The 19,383-nt window shown below is 42.3% G+C and overlaps 1 protein-coding gene across 36 annotated transcripts in view; it reads left to right on the plus strand.

The window, feature by feature from the left end:
• SH3D19 (SH3 domain containing 19) overlaps positions 1-19,383 on the plus strand; it is a 202,364-nt gene that overhangs the window by 177,397 nt on the left and 5,584 nt on the right. For all 36 annotated transcript variants that reach the window (XM_070047426.2, XM_051819352.3, XM_089302362.1 and 33 more), the window contains 9 exons: positions 1,430-1,498; positions 1,676-1,816; positions 5,579-5,651; positions 6,477-6,607; positions 8,965-9,023; positions 11,780-11,982; positions 12,411-12,463; positions 17,624-17,810; positions 18,204-18,301. In XM_070047426.2, coding sequence (XP_069903527.2) covers positions 1,430-1,498; positions 1,676-1,816; positions 5,579-5,651; positions 6,477-6,607; positions 8,965-9,023; positions 11,780-11,982; positions 12,411-12,463; positions 17,624-17,810; positions 18,204-18,301 — 1,014 coding nt within the window. The remainder of the gene's footprint in view (positions 1-1,429; positions 1,499-1,675; positions 1,817-5,578; positions 5,652-6,476; positions 6,608-8,964; positions 9,024-11,779; positions 11,983-12,410; positions 12,464-17,623; positions 17,811-18,203; positions 18,302-19,383) is intronic.

Here is a 19,383-nt window from a genome sequence, read left to right on the forward strand (position 1 = left end):
CATTCTCTGTTAAGAGCCCTTACTATGGGGGAACCAGATTGCACTGTGGTTCTTAGCCATGTTAATACAGCATTTAAAGAACTCATAGAGGGGCCTGTGTCATGGCATAGTGGGTTAGGCACTCACTTGTGATACCAGCATCCCATGTGGGTACCGGTTTGAGTCCTGGCTGCTCCACGTCTGTGAACCAGTGGATAGATGACCACTCTGCCTCTCCTCTGACTGTAACCATGTCTTTCAAATAAATAAATAAATCTTTTTTAAAAAGAAAGAACTCTAATGCATTCAAAATGATGGCTATTTACAGTGGTTTATCTCATTAGCAATAATTCCTTCACTCTTTTCATCTTTCCTATGACTTTTGCCATAATGTGGGTACATTGGAAGCCCTAGGACTCTGGACAGGAGAGCTGTAAATGAGCTTGTGTGAGTCTGTCCTCTGGGTGTGCTTTTCCTATTGCACAGAACCATTATTTTTTTTTTATTTTTATAAATTTTTTTTTTGACAGGCAGAGTTAGAGAGAGAGAGAGACAAAGGTCTTCCTTTTCCGTTGGTTCACCCCCCAAATGGCTGCCACGGTGTGCACGCTGTGCCAATCCAGAGCCAGGAGCCAGGTGCTTCTTCCTGGTCTCCCATGCGGGTGCAGGGCCCAAGCACTTGGGCCATCCTCCACTGCCTTCCAGGGCCACAGCAGAGAGCTGGACTGGAAGAGGAGCAACCAGGACAGAACCCAGCGCCCCGACTGGGACTAGAACCCAGGGTGCCAGCGCCACAGGCAGAGGATTAGCTTATTGAGCCACGGCGCCGCCCTGCACAAACCCTTTGAGATCATTCCTCAATTAAAATTTCACCAAAGCAGGGCAGAGAGCCTCTACGGCAAGGGTGGATTACAGGTGTAAAAACCATTCTAAGCTCAGCCAGAGCTGAGTGTACCAGGAAGTGAAGGGTCAGGCGGGAAATGAGTATAAGCAGACACTTGGAATCAGAGATTCTAGAAGATGAGATTCAGGGCAAATGGAAACCATTAGTCAAGCACTATAAGGAGGGTTTTAGTCACCTGTCAGGCTTCAGAAGGAAACCATTGTGAGAACCCTGAATTAAGGGCATCCTTGATAGGCTGTGAGGTCAAGTACTGGGTATTCTTCAGATTCCCAGTGAACTTAGTAGCTGTAGAATGGAATGTCCTGGTTGTGGCATTTTAAAGCGACCTTCAGGACACATTCAGCCTTGTGGCCCCGTGGGCTCTGCTCTGATGCCCCGAAGACTTTAGTATCCACGATCAGCGGCAAGCCTCCGGGGTCTAGCTCTTGAAAAGCCAGGTGCAAGCAGAAGCTGCACTGTAGTCTGACGAAAGCCAATGCCCTAAGTGATCAGCAACGTGCCAGGTTATTTGATTGTGAATAATCCTTTCGCTGGTTTACATTGAAGCTGTCTGTGCCTCATGGAATTGCCAATGAAGACATTATCTCACACAACCCCGGAGAACTCTCTTGTAAGGTAAGTAGAGCTCTTTACTGGGTTATGTAAAAAAAAAAAAAAAAAAAAAAACAACTGGCCTCTGTCACTGCTATTACACGTTATTAAATGCTTGAGGCTCCAGAGATTAAAATGTGAGAAAGTAATAATGTTTTATTAAATAATAATTGCTTCAGAGAGTGGTATTATACCTTACAGCGTGGGGACGTACTTGTGATGCTGAAACAGGCCGAAAATAATTACTTGGAATGCCAAAAGGGAGAAGCTACTGGCAGAGTTCACCTGTCTCGGATGAAGATTATCACCCCACTTGATGAGCATCTAAGAAGCAGACCGCATGTAAGGAATTAATATTGCACAGCCCTCATATCAAATGTGGCAGTATGTTTAATAGAACTATTAATTATATCTCATCCTTGGTTTTTATTAACACATTTAGTTTAACCAGAGTAAAAATTTTATTCTATTTTTAGAAAAATTACTTTGAGGAGGCTTTCCACTTCCATACTAATCACCCTAATACAGAGAGTGACAACCATGGGTTTTGCCTAGTTCATGACATGCAGGCTTATAACAGCCAGTAGGCTCAGTCATTAATTTCTCAACTGTGAGAACTGTTGAATTTTTAAAAAAACATAAACATGTTTACCAAAGGGCCCGAGATTAGTTTCCTAGCAGAACAAATAATTATTTTAAAAGGGGCCCTATAGAAGCTAAGTCTGATGTAAGGAAAGTTCCTCCCTTGCTTAATGTAAACCTTATTTCTCTGGATAGCTCATAAAATGATGAAATAGAATCCTGTAACCTCAAATCACAGTTCAGGCTCAACAGAATTCTGGAGCCTAGGAAGATACAGTGATTATTGAACGTCATTTGTTGAGCAAGAAAATTGTTGTTGAATGTTTCACAGAGATGTATTTTTAAAAAGCTTCTTAAGGCTGGCGCCGTGGCTCACTAGGCTAATCCTCCGCCTGCGGCGCCAGCACCCCGGGTTCTAGTTCCGGTTGGGGCACTGGGTACTGGGAATTACACCCCAAAGAAGCTTCCCTTTTTGAAAACTAAAACCTAAAAATTCGAAGTTATTCTCTTCTATCAGCCCTAAGTTTTTCCACCTTAAATGTCACCTTCTCATTGTCCTGTAGACCTGCAGAGTTGGCCTCTGGTGGCCATTACATTATCACTATTGTTAATAAAATTACTCCTGCTTCAGGCTGCTGGGTTCATGGTTATCCTTACATTTTTTAGAAAAATAAACTCTTTGAAAGCCTGTTTTTAAGGTCAAGTTCTCTAAGAATGACTTATGCATTCCCCCAACTTGATATAAAGAAAGTACTGAACAGTATCAGTTGTGGTTGCTTCTGACAGAGTATGGGAAAGGGGGAAGGTTGTTGCCTAGTATATGGTTGAGACAGACCTGGGTTTCAGGTTCACTTCTACCACATTGGGCGGTTATCTGACCTCTCTAGAGTTAATTAAGTGTGCAATAAGAATAATAGCTTATTGAAGAGTTGGTTTTAGAATTGAAATATTATATGATTCCATTTATATAAAAGCCCAGATGGGCTTGGCAGAGCAGGAAAAGCTGTCGCCTGTAGCCTTCCATATGGATGCCCGTTCCACTTCCGATCCAGCTCCCTGCTAATGGCCTGGGAATGCGGCAGACACAAATGAAGCTGCAGGCTCCTGGCTTCAGCCTGGCCCAGCCCTCTGGGGAGTGAACCAAAAGCTGGAAGATTGATCAATCTCTCTCTCTCTGTAACTCTGACTTTCAAATAGATAAATAAATCTTTGGAGGAAAAAAAGCCCAGAATAGGTAAATCTGTGCCGACAGAAAATAGATTGGTGGCTGCCTAGGTCTGTGGGAAGGGTCAATAGGGAGTGACTGGCTGGGTAGTGGACAAGAGTTTTCTCTGGGGTGATAAAAGTTCTAAACTTAGATTGTGATGATGGTCACACAATTCTGTGAATCTATTAAAACAGTGTATAGTTTAAGTGAATAGATTTTATTGTATATGAATTATATCTAATGGTGTTTAACAAGTTAAATGAACTAATGCACATGAGGTTTGTAACAGTGAGTAGCACATAATGAATGAACAATAAATATTGACTAGCCTTATTACTATCATACCGCTTATGTTAGCAGTCATAGCCTTACTAGAAAGATCTGTGAAGTAGATTTACATATGCACACCCATCCTACCAGTATGGTCTGAGCTGTACTGACCCCTTGTGGGAAACCCTGTCTAGCCCGTTCCTCTTGTGCTTCAGCTGCCCGGCCACTTTGATAAGGAGCATTGCCAAGAATATTCAGACACTGAGGGCAGAGAAGGGAAGCTAATTGGGAGGCACAAGTTAGCATCTCCTTCCTCCCGGGCTTGGTTACATTTAGATCTTTGGTCCATTTGGAGGTGCATGTTTGTGTTTGCTTTGAGGCAGGTCTCTGAGTTTGTTTTTTTTTTTCCAAATGGATAGCCACCTTGCCTAACAACATTTATTGCCTGGTCAATGCTTTCTCCACAGATATAAATTGGGAAAAAAATGAACGTCACACATACATGCATATAATTATGTAAATAATAACTCTTAAAACCACCCCAGACTTAAAATATATCATAATTCCTGAAATTCCCATGTTGCTTATTTATTTAGAGAAAAGCATTGGTAAGCTATTAGTTAGCTACTGTAGCTGTGCATTATTGTTTTGACTTACGTAATATTTGAATTTACCTAACTTGAGAGAATATAATTTGCTTCTGCAGGTGGATTTTGGTTGAAAGAGCAGGCGAGTGTCAGAAAAGATGGAGCAAAGGTGCTGCAGAGTCGAGATGGGGAAAGCGGACCGTTACTCACAGGGCGGTCTGATCAGTGCATTGTGACTGGGGAAGGGGCAGTGGTTTAGAGGTGTCAGGATACCCCTGAATGGACTGCAAGTCACTGACAGTGAAGAGACAGCCAGCACAAAAATGTGCTCATTTAGTTCACAGGTTTTCCAGTGATGACGAGTTCTATCTAAAAAGGAAAGGTTACTCTTCAACCTTACCCTCCTCTAGTGCTGACTAGATGAGTAGCGAATATTAGATTCTCGATGCTAGTTTACCTAGAAACTGTTGAATAAACATTCACGTTAAACAGAAACTTTAGGTCAGACATGGGAGATAGCACTGCAGAGAGAGTGCTTTTGGTTACGTAGTAACAAATGAAATGGATTTTACTTTTTGTGAATTGTACTTTGTGGGAAGTCATTGGCCCCTTTCATTATGAAAGGCAGGAGCATAAATTGCAGAACTTTCTTCTTGTCCCTCTCTAACAAAGACATAATTTTTAAGACTCTAGTCTTCAGGTTGTGTCCTTAGCACATTTAAGAGAAACACTACCTTGAAAGAGAAAGAGTGAAAATCACTGCTGTAAGCTAGGATAGGTGTTGTGTGTTTTATGTTTTTATAAATATATATAATATTATATATGATGTTAATATATATTACATATATGCAGTATGTATATATAATATTAACATATATTAAGCTAAGCAATTCCCTTTTATTTATTCTCTTGATTTAAAACAAAAAAAAAAACATGCTGGAGGACCTTTTTTAAAAGATTTCATTCATTTATATGAAAGAGTTACTGACAGTGAGAGGGAGAGGCAGGGAGAGATATCTTCCATCCGCCGATTCACTCCCCTAAGTAGTGCAATGGCTGAAGCTACGCCAATTCAGAGCCAGGAGCCAGGAGCTTCTTCCTGGTCTCTCACACAGGTGCAGGGGTCCAAGCATCTAGGCCATCTTCCACTGCTTTCCCAGGCCATAGCAGAGAGCTGGATGGGCAGAGGAGCAGCTGGGACTAGAGTGGTGCCACAGGTGGAGGTTAATCTACTGAGCCACAGTACCAGCCCCCGTGGGGGATATTTTGATTGAGAGTTATTTCTGTCCTCCCATGGCAATGACACAGTCCTTCCAACTTGATAATTCCCTCATTTTGTTTCACTTGTGTGATTTGCATCTTATGCTATTGTGTTGAGGGCTCTAGCAAAAGAAAGAAAGAAAATCCACCCGCCATCTGTCCTGCACACTTCATTCACAGCTCTGTTTTCCCCTCAAGGATCCAAGCCATGCTCAGAAGCCTCTTGACACTAGTGCTCCTCAAGCTGTGGTGCTTCATGATTTCCCAGCAGGTAAGGACATAAAAAGAGCATGCCAGAGCCCTAGGCTCCAGGAGGGAGGCCTCCTTCCTGGGTCAGCCTCGCAAGGACATCCTTCTTCATTTTCTGTGCCTGTGGAGTCCTGTGCTGGCAAGGTCGGCTCATCCATCCTTCCACCCTCAGGAAGGGTCAGTTATCCCCACCATTCCAAAACCTTAGCTGTGTGCCCTTCCCTTTGAAACTCCCCAAGAGAAAGAGAGAATTTCCCTTACAGATGAACATCAGCAGATTACAGACTCTTTAACTCTCTCAAAATAGTGAGTAGTAATTAATAATTATAATAAAGTTAATTATAGTAAGTTCTTTTGTCCTAAGAGTTGTCTCAACAATACTTACCAGTGATAATAAAATACAGATTTTATTTTGGGTAAATTTAGTTGCTAAAGAGCTGTAGCACTCTCTTGTTAATATTTCAAATTGAAATGGTCTTTAAGCATGATTGAGAATAATTATAAGAATATTATATCTATAAAATCCTTTGATTGTTCACTGTGTAGCAGCAGAGAGTTTCTGTTGGCACAGAAGGAATCATTGGTTGGCGCAGTGGTTGGTTTGGTTTGATTTTTAACCATTTTCTGTTAGTGTGGTAAATGTGTCTAATTTGGTCTTAGGGAACTCATAACAATATACAAAAAAAAGACTAGTTTTTTTGTTTAAATAAATTTGATGAGTGTGATCTTTCCTCAGCATCAGTAAAGTATGCTTCTGCAGTGGGTGGAGCTGAATGCTGCTCTGAGCTTGTGTGGTCAAGTCTGCAGCCAGGATAAGGCATCATTCACACCATCATTTGTGTTACAGAGCAAGTTGATGATCTGAGCCTCACTGCTGGAGAAATTGTTTATCTTTTGGAGAAGATAGATACAGATTGGTACAGAGGGAAATGTGGAAACCAGACGGGTGTGTTTCCTGCCAACTATGTCAAAGTAATCGTAAGTGGCTCATGCTTTTTATTATTTGGACATCTACTCATGGGTTCTATGTGACTTACAGGTTGGAAAAAATAACCGGAAGCCTAGATTCTTGGGATGTAATTCTCTTTCTTCCATTAATTCATTCAGTATTTAGAAAACTAAAAGATTTGTTCAACTCGGTAGTGGCTAATTACTATTACATTATGGCATGGTAGAACCTAGTGCCTATATGCTGTTGAAATTCTACAGTGAAAGACCATGCCAGGCCAGTCGATGAATTGGCTGTTCTTGGAGGGTTGCTAAGCACCTGAGACATGTAGTAAACATGAACTAAATAGTACTTGATTGTCCTAGAGACATGTTCCCTGAAGTTTTGTTATCACTTCTTGTCTAGAATAGTGATTCATTAATGGATTTTTACCTAATAATTTCAAATCTGACAGGGAAAAATTTTATTAAAATATCAGTTTTCTATACCCTCCTAGCCTAACTTGAGAAAGCATACCAGTGTGGTAAAGCTTTGCATCTTAAGCCCAGATTGCTGTGAGACATAAAATCAGACTGCCCCTTACACATCTGTGTCAATAGGAAAGATATGACTCAGTCCCTGATTTAATTTATGGATGCTGTGAAATATCAGTAAAGCTAGCTGAAATAGTTCAGCATTAACAGCTTATTTGGAAGAATAAACACAATTTTTTCATTATATCAGAAATTTAGAAAATAAATGTAACAGAAAAATCTTTTTCAAATTCAAGAGTTTAAGTTTCTTGGATTAGGAAATGTAGGTCTCAAAATTTGGACCTGTGTGTATGTGCTCTGATTCTTGGGAGAAACTCAACCACATTCTGTAAATTAATATTAAGAATAGGGGCCAGCACTATGGCATAGCGTATAAAGCTGCTGCCTGCAGTGCTGGCATTCCATATGGGCACTGGTTCTAATCCCAGCTGCTCCAATTCCGATCCAGCTCTCTGCTATGGCCTGGGAAAGCAGTAGAAGATGGCCCAAGTCCTTGGGCCCCTGCACCCATGTTGGAGACCCGGAGGAAGCTCCTGGCTCCTGGCTTCGGATCAGCACAGCTCTAGCTGTTGTGGCCAACTGCGGAGTGAACCAGCAGATGGGAAAGCTCTCTCTCTCTGTCTCTCCTCCTCTCTGTGTAACTCTGACTTTCAAATAAATAAATAAATCTTTAAAAAAAAATTATGGGACCAGCGCCATGGTGCGGTAGGTTAATCCTCTGCCTGTAGTGCCGGTATCCCATATGGGCGCTGGTTCGAGTCCCGGCTGCCCCTCTTCCAACCCAGATCTCTGCTGTGGCCTGGGGTAGCAGTAGAGGATGGCCCAAATGCTGGGGCCCCTGTACCCACATGTTAGACCCGGAAGAAGCTCCTGGCTCCTGGCTTCAGGTGGGTCCAGCTCCAGCCGTTGCGGCCATCTGGGGAGTGAATCAATGGAAGGAAGACCTTTCTCTCTGTCTCTGCCTCTCACTGTCTGTGACTCTACCTCTCAAATAAATAAATAAAATTTTTTTTAAAAAAAGAATAATGTTAGTTTTAGTACTTTGCCGCATTTTTCTTCTGCCCAATATAGAGTACTTTAAAACATGCAGTCACCGCCCTGAAATCAGTCGCACTGAATCTACCACAGTATTAGTGTAAGTCTCATTTTAAGACCACAAGTTTCAAAAAAATTTTTTTTAAATATTGAACTTTTAGAATTCCTCAAGAAGGGCACTGACTTGTTTAATCTAAGCCTCAGAGCCTTGCAGAGTTTCAGACTGCATGCTTTCTGGCCAGATAGTTCATTGCAATTCAGCCTTGTAAATGAGATGTTATATAAAGTGCCTGCCCTGTAGTAGATGTTCACTAAGTACAGATTCACAAGGAAGGGGAAAAATGTGTTCCAATCTTAGGAATATGGAGAGAACCCACAAGTTAGAGTAAAATGTTTTGTCTTCAAGTCAGAGAAGTACTGCAGAGTTCTCCCAATATTTGGAGTGGGTGTGGTAATGCTGATCAGTGTCTGGCGTATGAACACCTAATGCCTGGGTTCTATCGTAAGTCCTCAGCTAAAGTTTTCAGCTTTGAGAACGTGGGCTGGTGAAAACTCTGTCAGAGGTAGAATGATATTAATGTGCTCGTTCCAGCGTATCAGAGAAGGATTGACTCTGAGGAAAGCTACTTTACAAGTTGCACTTTCTTTTAATTCCAAATCGAGGATTTCTTACTGTTTAGCACCTATGGTACCATTTAATTAGTTGAATAACACTTGGCTAACTGGTTGGTTTCAATTGGGCATTTCCTAATTATTTAACCTTAAACTTATCTTAAAATTTAAAAAATATAACTTACCGTGCTTTTTGTCCTCACCAGATTGATATTCCAGAAGGAGGGAATGGGAAAGGAGACTCAGCTCCCTCTCACTGTATTAAGTAAGTTTTATCTGTGGTTGTTTGTTCAGAATACAAAGAAGACAAGTGTTTATGTCATGAAGAATTACCAAATCTAAATACTTCATATGGTCTGATCATTCAGATGCTTAGGATTTTTTTTTTTTTTTTTTTTAACTTACAAGGAAAGCTTTCCTAGTTTAAGAAGTGATAGTGGATTAAAATTCTGATGAAGCAGCCACACCACATGCTGGTAGAAGTTGACCTAAGCAGCTCTCCTTATCAGTAGAATGCATATCTTGACAGCAGCAGAGCAGAATCTGTCCTGATGCTTCCTGCAGCCTGGCCTCCGCTTAGCAGAGAGGGTTTGATACCAGTGCATTTTATTTTGGTCTCCTGCTTTTTATCTTACTAAGTTTTTTTTCCCAAAAGATTAAAATATTTTTATCATAGAAAATAATTAAATCTTATAAAATATGAATCCTACAAAAACTGCTACATATATTTTGTATCATCTTATTCTTAAAAGCAACTAGAAGAAAAGGAAGAGTTAAGGTAAAGAAGTCTTTTGTGTCTGAAGACCTTTACATGAATTTATGTACCCTTTTGTGCGTCATGGTAACTCCTCTGTGATTTAAAACACTGCCACACTGCCACTTTTATTCTAGTTAAATGAGCAAATTAAAAGACGTCACTACCTGCAGAAGACTGTAAACCTGTCTGCGAATAGGTCAGACATAAGGAGCTGCTCCCAGCGGGCTTTAGAAAATAAATGCAAAGGTTATCACAAACAAGAAGACCTCTCATGTCGCAGTAGTTGGATTCTATTTCAGATTCAGTTTTTGTCTCGTTTTTAACCAGCATGTATGTGTCCGCAGCTTGAATTTAAAGTGGATTTGCACAGCCATTGATCCATTGGCCTGACTTAAATCAAAATTTGGAGCTAGGGCCAATCTTTTCCCTCCCAGGTGATTGCTTCTCCTTAGCCTATTGCTATTGAAACTTCCTTTCATATCCTTCAAATCAAAGGTGTGATATAAAATCATACCTTCTAGAGATTAGGTTTTATCTCTGTTTTTATCTTATTCTCAGTGGAAACTGCAGATGATTTAGAGTTTATTCCAAGTCTCAGAAATGAGGCCTTTTTAAAGGATATAGAGAAATCATTTTGGAAATCCACAGTTAGATATGAGAGATCTTCACAGACTTCTTAGAAAATGCATATTATGAAAAAATATGCATGAATTTCGGGTTATCTTTTGGTTGCATTTTCTATGAACTTTTTGTAGTCTACTCATATGTTCAACTCACTGGTGGATTCAGTAACTATTAGAGCATCTGCCTCACCCACCTGATTCCCATTTCGTTCTGCCTTGATTCTTGAGCAGAAAGGCAGGATTGGAAGGGTTCAGAGTAGGCCGTGGATTGCTGTGGCCCAAGGATATAAACACATGCAGACAGCAGAGATTCTGAAGTGACACAGAAATGATCAAAAGACAGACATGGCAGTGTAAACTCACCACCCACCTGCTATTCTGGAATGATTCTAGTACTCTATGACCTGAGTGTTAGTCTTACTGAGTGAATAGGTTCACATCTAAAAAAATAAGCACTTGTGATGAAGTGGGATAAGCCACCACCTGGGACCCCTGCATCCCATATCCAAATGCCTTGGTCGAGTCTCTGTGACTCTGCTTCTAGTTCTGCTTCCTGCTAATGCACCTGGGAGGCAGCAATTGATGGCTTAAGTACCTGAGTCCCTGCCACCCATGGGAAACTCAGATGGAGTTCCTGCTTCCTGACTTCAGCCCAGCCCCTGCTGTTCTGGCATGTGGGGAGTGAAGGAGCAGATGGAAAATCAATCTCTCTCTTTCTCTTTGCTGTCATTGTGCCTGTCAAATAAGTAAATATAAATAGATCTTTTGAAAACTACTATCATTTTGGGGCCCGCGCTGTGGCGTAGAAGGAAAAGCCGCCACCTCCAGTGCCGGCATCCCATATGGGCACCAATTCAAGACCTGGCTGCTCCACTTCCAATCCAGCTCTCTGCTATGGCCTGGGAAAGCAGTAGAAGATGGCCCAAGCCCGTGGGCCCCATGGGAGACCTGGAAGAAGCACCTGGCTCCTGACTTCGATCAGTGCAGCTCCAGCCGTTGCAGCCTATTGGGGAGTGAACCAGCGGATGGAAGACCTCTCTCTCTCTCTCTTTACCTCTGCCTCTCCTTCTTCCTCTCTGTAACTTCGACTTTCAAATAAATAAATAAATCTTAAAAAAAATACTATCAGCCGGCGCCACGGCTCACTAGGCTAATCCTCCACCTTGCGGCGCCGGCACACCGGGTTCTAGTCCCGGTCGGGGTGCTGGATTCTTTCCCGGTTGTCCCTCTTCCAGGCCAGCTCTCTGCTGTGGCCAGGGAGTGCAGTGGAGGATGGCCCAAGTGCTTGGGCCCTGCACCCCATGGGAGACCAGGATAAGCACCTGGCTCCTGCCATCGGATCAGCGCGGTGCGCTGGCCGCGGCGGCCATTGGAGGGTGAACCAACGGCAAAGGAAGACCTTTCTCTCTGTCTCTCTCTCTCACTGTCCATTCTGCCTGTCAAAAAATAAATAAATAAATAATAAATTAAAAAATACTATCATTTAGAAGTGTAAGTTACACTTTTTCATGAAAAATTTAAAATTAGTATACCTTGTTGCATTGTAAACACAGAACAGATATTTGCTGGAAGACTGAATGAAGGTTTTAAAGCATTTTAGAAGGTCATGCTCCCTAGTTTAACCATGTGTTCTTTTTTCAGAGGCTCCAGATGTGTTGCTCGGTTTGAATATATTGGGGACCAGAGGGATGAGCTAAGTTTCTCAGAGGGAGAAGTCATCATTCTTCAGGAGTACGTGAATGAGGAGTGGGCCAGAGGAGAACTTGGAGACAGAACTGGGATTTTTCCCCTTAACTTTGTAGAACTTCTTGAGGATTCTCCCACCTCTAGTGCAGATGTTTTAAGTGAGTACAAAGAACATAATCATGTCTTAATTCATATGAACCAAGTAATACAGTAATACTGAAGCTGCATAATTGTATCACCACATTTTAAGACAGGCTGGAAAAATTATTTTTGAAATAGTTATTTGTATGGGATATTCATTTTTGTGGCCATCTCTCAAAGTGCTTGTTGTTTGAGTGTTTCAGATATTTAGCCATAGCTTCACTTAAGGTGTTGCAAAGACTTTTAAGCAGAAATGGATTATACAGTTTAACATGTATCCTTCTTTACTTTACAGTTAAGTAAACAATCCAGAAAGGGGCAGGGTAACATAGCCAGTCCATGGAGACACTGGTGTGAAATCCCAGACTTTTCACTCCCACCCAACAGTTTTTCTCTAATACTGTGTGATGATCTCATCTGATCTTTTGACTTGTTTTTAATATAGGCACAAAGGTACCACAGAAGACCAAAAAAGAAGATTCTGGCTCAAATTCTCAGGTACATTGTTTGAATACATAACTGTAGTGACTACCAGGTTTAGACCCTGGGGGGAATATTAAAATCATAATTAAATAAGGAACCAGTGCTTGGTGTAGCTATAAAGATGGCTACAGCTGACATCACAGTACCCGGGTTAGATTTCTGAGTCCAGCTTCTTCCCACGGTGACCCTGGGAGGCAGCTGTGATGGCTCAGGTGACTGTGTCCTTGCGGCCGCTCGTGTGGAAGACCCGGATTGAATTCCTGGCTCTGGCCCTGTTCTAGCTTCAGTCCTTGCAGGCATTTGGAGAGTGAGCCAGTGGATGGGAGCTCTATGTCTCCCCCGCCCCGCCTCTCCCCCCTCTCTCCCTCACCTCCTCCCTTTGTCCTTCCCATCTGCCTCTCCCCCTTTCTATCTCCTCTGTGTCTCTGTGCCTTTCAAATAATATCATCCTGATAGAAAAATGAGGAAAGAGACATGATTGGAGAATTCATAAAAGAGATACAATAAGTGGTTAATATTGAAAAAATACTGAACTTTATTAGCAGTCAAGGAAATGTACAAGAAAGACTAATAAAGCACTAGTTACCCTATCCAGTTAACAAAGATTCTCTCATTGTTATGTAACTGAACTCTAAACAAATGGTTATAAGCATTAAGTGTTTTGTTTTTTTTTTTAATTTATTTGAAAGTCAGAATTACACAGAGAGGAGAGGCAGAGAGAGAGAGAAAGAGAGAGAGAGGTCTTCCATCCACTGGTTCACTCCCCAGATGGGTGCAACGGCCGGAGCTGCACCAATCCAAAGCCAGGAGCCAGGAACTTCTTCCGGGTCTCCCACACGGGTTCAGGGAACCAAGGACTTGGGCCATATTCTGCTTTCCTAGGCGGTAGCAGAGAACTGGATTGGAAGTGGAGCAGCTGGGTCTGGAACCAGCACCCATATGGGATGTCAGTGCATCAGGCCAGGGCGTTAACCCACTGTACCATAGCACTGGCCCAGCATTAAATGTTTTAAAAAGATAATACAAATTATTACTATATATCATCCTAAGAAAAGGATAAAAAGAGAGACAAGGTTTTAGTCAGAAAGATGATCATAGAGGTACTATATAATAGGAAAAAATTGGGAACATCCTGAAATACTTACATGGCTGTTACTGGAAAATGTTCTGAAGCTATGAAAAAACTGGATTTATAAAATAAATGTCATGGGAGGAAAACATACATTATTATAAGCAAAGGAGATATAAAATTGAATATATTAGCATAAAAGATAAGAAGAAAATATATTTAAATTGGTTAAAATTGAATTGCTTCTGGGAGGTAAGATTTTATATATGGGTAGGTTTTTTCTACACCCTTATTTATACATATATGAACTTTACAAATGTTCAGAAACATTTATTCTAGTAATGGGAAAGAGAAAAACCTGGATTGAAATTTTTACACTGTGTGAAATGACTCCAGAAGTGCTTAAAGGAGGGAGGAGTGGGAGGAAGTTTAATACATCAGAGTGGTTGTGGCAACACTTGAGACCCCCACATCCCTTATTAGAGCACCTGGCTTTGAGTCCTGGCCCTGCTCGCAGTTCCAGCTTTCTGCTAATGTGCACCCTGCAAGGCAGCGGATGCCCGGAGCTCAAGGACTTGGGTCACTGCCACCCACGTAGGGGACTCGGATTGTGTTCTCAGTTCCTGGCTTTGGCCTGGCCCAGCACTGGCTGTTGTGGGTATTTGGGGAGGGAACCAGTGGATGGGAGATAGATTTATATATCTATCTAGCTCTATCTTTCTCTCTCTCATATAATGTCTGTCTTTCAAATTAAAAAAGAAAAATGTTTTCAATAAAAAGAAATAAAAGTAGTAGGAACATAGTGACTTCTGTTGTTTGCTTTAAATTTAGAAGGGGTCATTGTGTTTGTTAGAAGAGTGTCACTTATAATTAGGCTGTGTGTCTCTTTAATTCTTTCATCCTCACACATTGATAAAGTCAAACAGGAAAGAAACTGATACAGTTCTCTGAAAAAATATTTACATGATTGCCTGCATGTGGGGAAGTACTAAATTCCAGTTTTTTAATATTTATTTATTTAAAAGACAGTGTTACCTGCTACGCCACAGCACCAGTTCCCTAAGTTCGTTTTTAGGGTTGGGTACTCAAGTACAGGAGCAAGAGAGCTAGAATTAGTGTTTTTTGTTTGCCTTTTTTTTTTAAGTTTATTTATTTATTTGAAAGTCATTTACAGAGAGAAAGAGAGGGAGAGGAAGAGAGAGATATATCAGTCTTCCTTCTGCTGGTTCACTCTCTAAATGGCCACAACAGCCTAGGCTGGGCCAGCCCAAAACCAGGAGCCAGGAGCTTCTTCCAGGTCTCCCTCATGGGTGGCAGGGGCCCAAGTACTTGGACTGCCCTACACTGCTTTCCCAGGTGCATAATCAGGAAGCTGGATCAGAAGCAGAGCAGCTGGGACTTGAACTGGCACCCGTATGGGATGCCGGCACTGCAGACTGTAGCTTAACCCTCTGCGCCATGGTGCTGGCCCCTATTTTTTTGTTTTAAAAGCCACAGTTAGAATGGGCATTCTGGCCCAGTGGGTTAAGCTGTTGCTTTGGGACCACAACATTCCATATTGGAGTCCTGGCTACTCTTCCCATCCAGCTTCTTGCTAATCCCACCTGGGAGGCAGAGGAAGATGGTTCAAGTACTTGGGCTCTTGCCTCCCACTTGGGGGACCCGGATGGAGTTCTAGGCTAGATTTGTCCCAGCTCCCACCAGCCTTGGCTGTTTCAGGCATTTGGGGAGTAAACCAGCAGATAGAAGATCTCTGTCTGTCACTCCCTGACACTTTTGCCTTTCAAATAGATCAAAATAAACATTTCTTAAAAAGCCAAGTGCCGAGTACTGTGCTAAGTGTTCTACCTGCGTTATTTTGTTTAATCCTCACAGCAACCCCAGGATGAAGCTGAGGCTCAGGGGAAAAAAAAAATCTTGCCCAGTGTCACACAGCTGGGAAGTGGCCGAGCTGGGCTGGAACCTTTGCCTTTGTTCTAGTTGTAGTCCTCTCCTGCCTGCTTGGGCTTCTTGAATGTAGGGTGTCCATCCTGCCCTCACAGAGAGAAATCTCTGCTCTCATTGGAGGATTCCCTCACACTAGTCCACCACTGGTAGGCTTAGAGTTAACTACACGAAATAAAATGAAAAGTAGGAACTAACAAAGTCCCATGGCATGGACTCTAAACCTGGGAATGAACATACTGCCCCTTGTGATCCTCCCTGGTTTAGATAAACAGAGCCTCACTGAAAATTAGATACTTTCTCGGAATTTCTTCATAGTGTCATAAGTACTATGCACAAGTATTTAATGCTTTTGCCTTGTTTTTAAATATAACTTAAGAAAATAGTTTTTGTTTAAGCATTCTATATGCCTTAAGAGCAGAAAACCACAAATTTTATCACACTTATAACTTAGGGTTATATTGTAAGAAAAAAGTTCTTGGAAACACTTCTAAAACTTGATAGCAACACAAAGTATTAGGTAATTTAAAGAAGACTTTCAGGGGCTGACACCATGGCTCACTTGGTTAATCCTCCGCCTGCGGCGCTGGCATCCCATATGAGCGCCAGGTTCTAGTCCTAGTTGCTCCTCTTCCAGGCCAGCTCTCTGCTGTGGCCCGGGAAGGTAGTGGAGGATGGCCCAAGTGCTTGGGCCCTGCACCAGCATGGAAGACTAGGTAGAAACACCTGGATCCTAACTTCAGATTGGCACAGCGCTGGCCGCAGCGGGTATTTGGAGGGTGAACCAATGGAAGGAAGACCTTTCTCTGTCTCTCTCACTGTATAACTCTGTCAAATAATAATAATTAAAAAAAAAAAAAAAAGACTTTCGGGCCAGCGCTGTGGCATAGTAAGTAAAATCGCCACCTGCAGCAGTGCCGGCATCCCATATGGGCACCAGTTCAAGTCCCAACCACTCCACTTCCAAACCAGCTCTCTGCTGTGGCCTGGAAAAGCAGTGGAAGATGGCCTAAGTCATTGGGCCCCTTCACCTGTGTGGGAAACCCAGAGGAAGCTCCTGGCTCCTGGCTTCGGATCGGCGTGGCTCTGACCATTGCGGCCATCTGGGGAGTGAACCAGTGGATGGAAGACCTCTCTGTCTCTCTCTGCCTCACCTTCTCTCTCTGTGTAACTCTGACTTTCAAATAAATAAATAAATCTTTAAAAAAAGAAGAAGAAGCAGCCGCCTTCAGGATTTGAAATCTTATGACCCCTCACCTTTTTTTTCCTACATTTTTTAAAAGGTTTTATTTATGTATTTATTTATTTATTTATTTGAAACACAGTTGAGAGAGAGAAAGAGGTAGAGACAGAGAGAAGTCTTCCATCTGTTATGACCCCTTTACCTTTTTTTCCCACCATTTTTTAAAAGATTTTATTTATTTATTTATTTATTTATTTATTTGAAAGACAGAGTTAGAGAGAGAGAGAGGTAGAGACAGAGAGAGAGGTCTTCCATCCGTTGGTTCACTCCCCAGATGGTCACAACAGCCAGATCTGCACCGATCCGAAGCCAGAAGCTTCTTATGGGTCTCCCATGTGGGTGCAGGGGCCCAAGGACTTGGGCCATCTTCCACTGCTTTCCCAGGCCATAGCAGAGAGCTGGATCAGAAGTGAAGCAGCCGCGTCTTGAACCAGCGCCCATATTGGATGCCAGCACTGCAGGAGGCAGCTTTACCCGCTATGCCACTGCACCTGCCCCCCCCCAACATTAGACCTTGTAGGACTCAATTTTTGTTGTTGTTTTTTGTTTTGTTTTTTTGGTTTTTTTTTTTTGTTGTTGTTGTTTTTGTTTGTTTGTTTGTTTTTTGAAGAGGGATACAAACAGAGCCCTCATCCACTAGTTCATTTCCCAGATGCCCACAACATTTGGGACTGGACCAGGCCAAAACCAGAAGCTGAGAATTCAGTCCAAACCTCCTGTGTGGGTGGCAGGAACCCAGTTACTGCAGCCATCGCTGCCACCGGCCAGGGTTGTGTGCTGGCAGGAAGCTGGAGTCAGGTGCAGAGCTGGAACTGGAATCCAGGCCCTCCAGTGTGGGATTCTTTCGTCCTAAGATTTGTTTCTTCCCAAATGCCTTCGCAGAGCTCACATTTCTTACCAGACCTGTGCTTTGTACCAGGGCGACAGTCTCTCTGGAGAATGGTGTGAAGCTCTGCACAGCTTTACCGCGGAGACCAGTGAGGACTTATCTTTCAAAAGGGGAGACCGGATCCTGCTCCTGCAGCGTCTGGACTCCGACTGGTACCGGGGCAGACTGCATGACAGAGAGGGCATCTTCCCAGCAGCCTTTGTGCGGCCTTGCCCAGGTATGACAGCTACACGATGCGGCTCTTACTCTAAAACAGCAGCCAGGGTGTTTGAAACTCATACATTCCTGTCTCTGGCTGTGCTAGTGTGTCTGTTGTTCTAAGAATTGGCCCATAAAGTTGTGCAGACTTCATTCATATACTCCTTTGTTGGAGGTGTGGAAAAAATATTGAAATGCCTTCACTAAACAGTGGCTAACTGTGTCTGTTAAATATATTTTGTATAATTTTTTTCCAACAAAGAGAGCATCCTTCACTTTTTTGTATGTTAAATAAATTCAAAATTAAATCAAAATATCATATTCCAAGAGTGACAAGAGAGGTTTGTAAAATGTTTGGTTTTTGTTTAATCTGTTGTGTCTCTGTATATTTGAATTTTTGGTGTCTTCACAGCTGAGGCAAAAAGTACGTCTGCTAAAGCACTGAAGGGGAGGAAGGCCAAAGCCTTGTATGATTTCCATGGAGAGAATGAAGATGAGCTCACCTTCAAGGTCAGAGCTTGAATCTTTATGTAACCATATTAAGCACTGTAAACTTGGAAATGTCTTTAATTGAAGGGTAGGGCATTGCAGTGGAATATTGATCATTACCTAAGAATAAAGATATCTCAGCCCTGCATTTTAAGGGAAGAGATGAGAGAAAATGAATAGGGTATATAAGGTTGATAATGCACATTATCAACTGGGCTTTAAGATACTTGAAGAAGACCTTGGCTTCAGAACCCACAACCCCAAGGTAATTCCTTGCTCCTTGGCCTTAAAATGTCAGCTCTTATTTACATGAACATGTTTGTGTGGTAGCCTTAGTAAGGATGGCCCTCAGAGCCTCTAACTTGTCTTTGAAATCAGTGGAGAAATCAAATGGCATCTGATAACCATCTGCCACTGTAGTCTTAAGTAGCCTACACCGGATTGCTAAGGCAATCTTTAGAGATTGTAAAGGCCCTGACCAGAGCTTTGGGGAAATGGTCCCAACCAATTGAGCTACTTTGCAAAGGTTTTCATTGTTTTATTAAAGAAGCCTAAAATTTAACCTTAATCTTACTTCACCAAGGTACCTCTTATTTTTTCTTAAAGCAGTAATAGAGTATTCTTATGATTCTGTTTCCCAGTCCATAGTCGGCCTGTAGTCAGAAAAAAGCACGTAGGGTAGTACTTTGAGATTGTGCTAGAGGAAGAGAGAGGGTGGTTTTCGTAATTACTGCTGTGAGTATAGCCTGTGTTACACCTTGGTAAATTCTCCGTCATTGAAGATATTCAGTCCTAGGCAAGTATGATGTAGAAAGAACAAAAGCACCAGAGGTGGGGCAGGCATTTGATCTAAAGGTTAAGACACCCACATCTTGTACCAGAGAGCTTAGGTTCAAGTCCCAGCTCTGCTCCTGCCAATCTGAGTGTCCTGCTAATGTGAACCATGGGAGAGAGTAGTGATAGCTCAAGTAGTTGAGAGCCTGGATCCAGTTTCCTGGCTTCTGTCCAGCACAGCCCTGCGTGTATGCAGAGTAAACCAGCAGATGGGAGCTCACTCTCTCTCTCTGTGTTTCTCTGTGTATGTCTCTCTGCCTCCCAAATAA

Source organism: Oryctolagus cuniculus, chromosome 8, assembly GCF_051225735.1.
Source record: "Oryctolagus cuniculus isolate XC-2025 breed Fujian yellow rabbit chromosome 8, ASM5122573v1, whole genome shotgun sequence".
Taxonomy (NCBI): Eukaryota; Metazoa; Chordata; class Mammalia; order Lagomorpha; family Leporidae; genus Oryctolagus; species Oryctolagus cuniculus.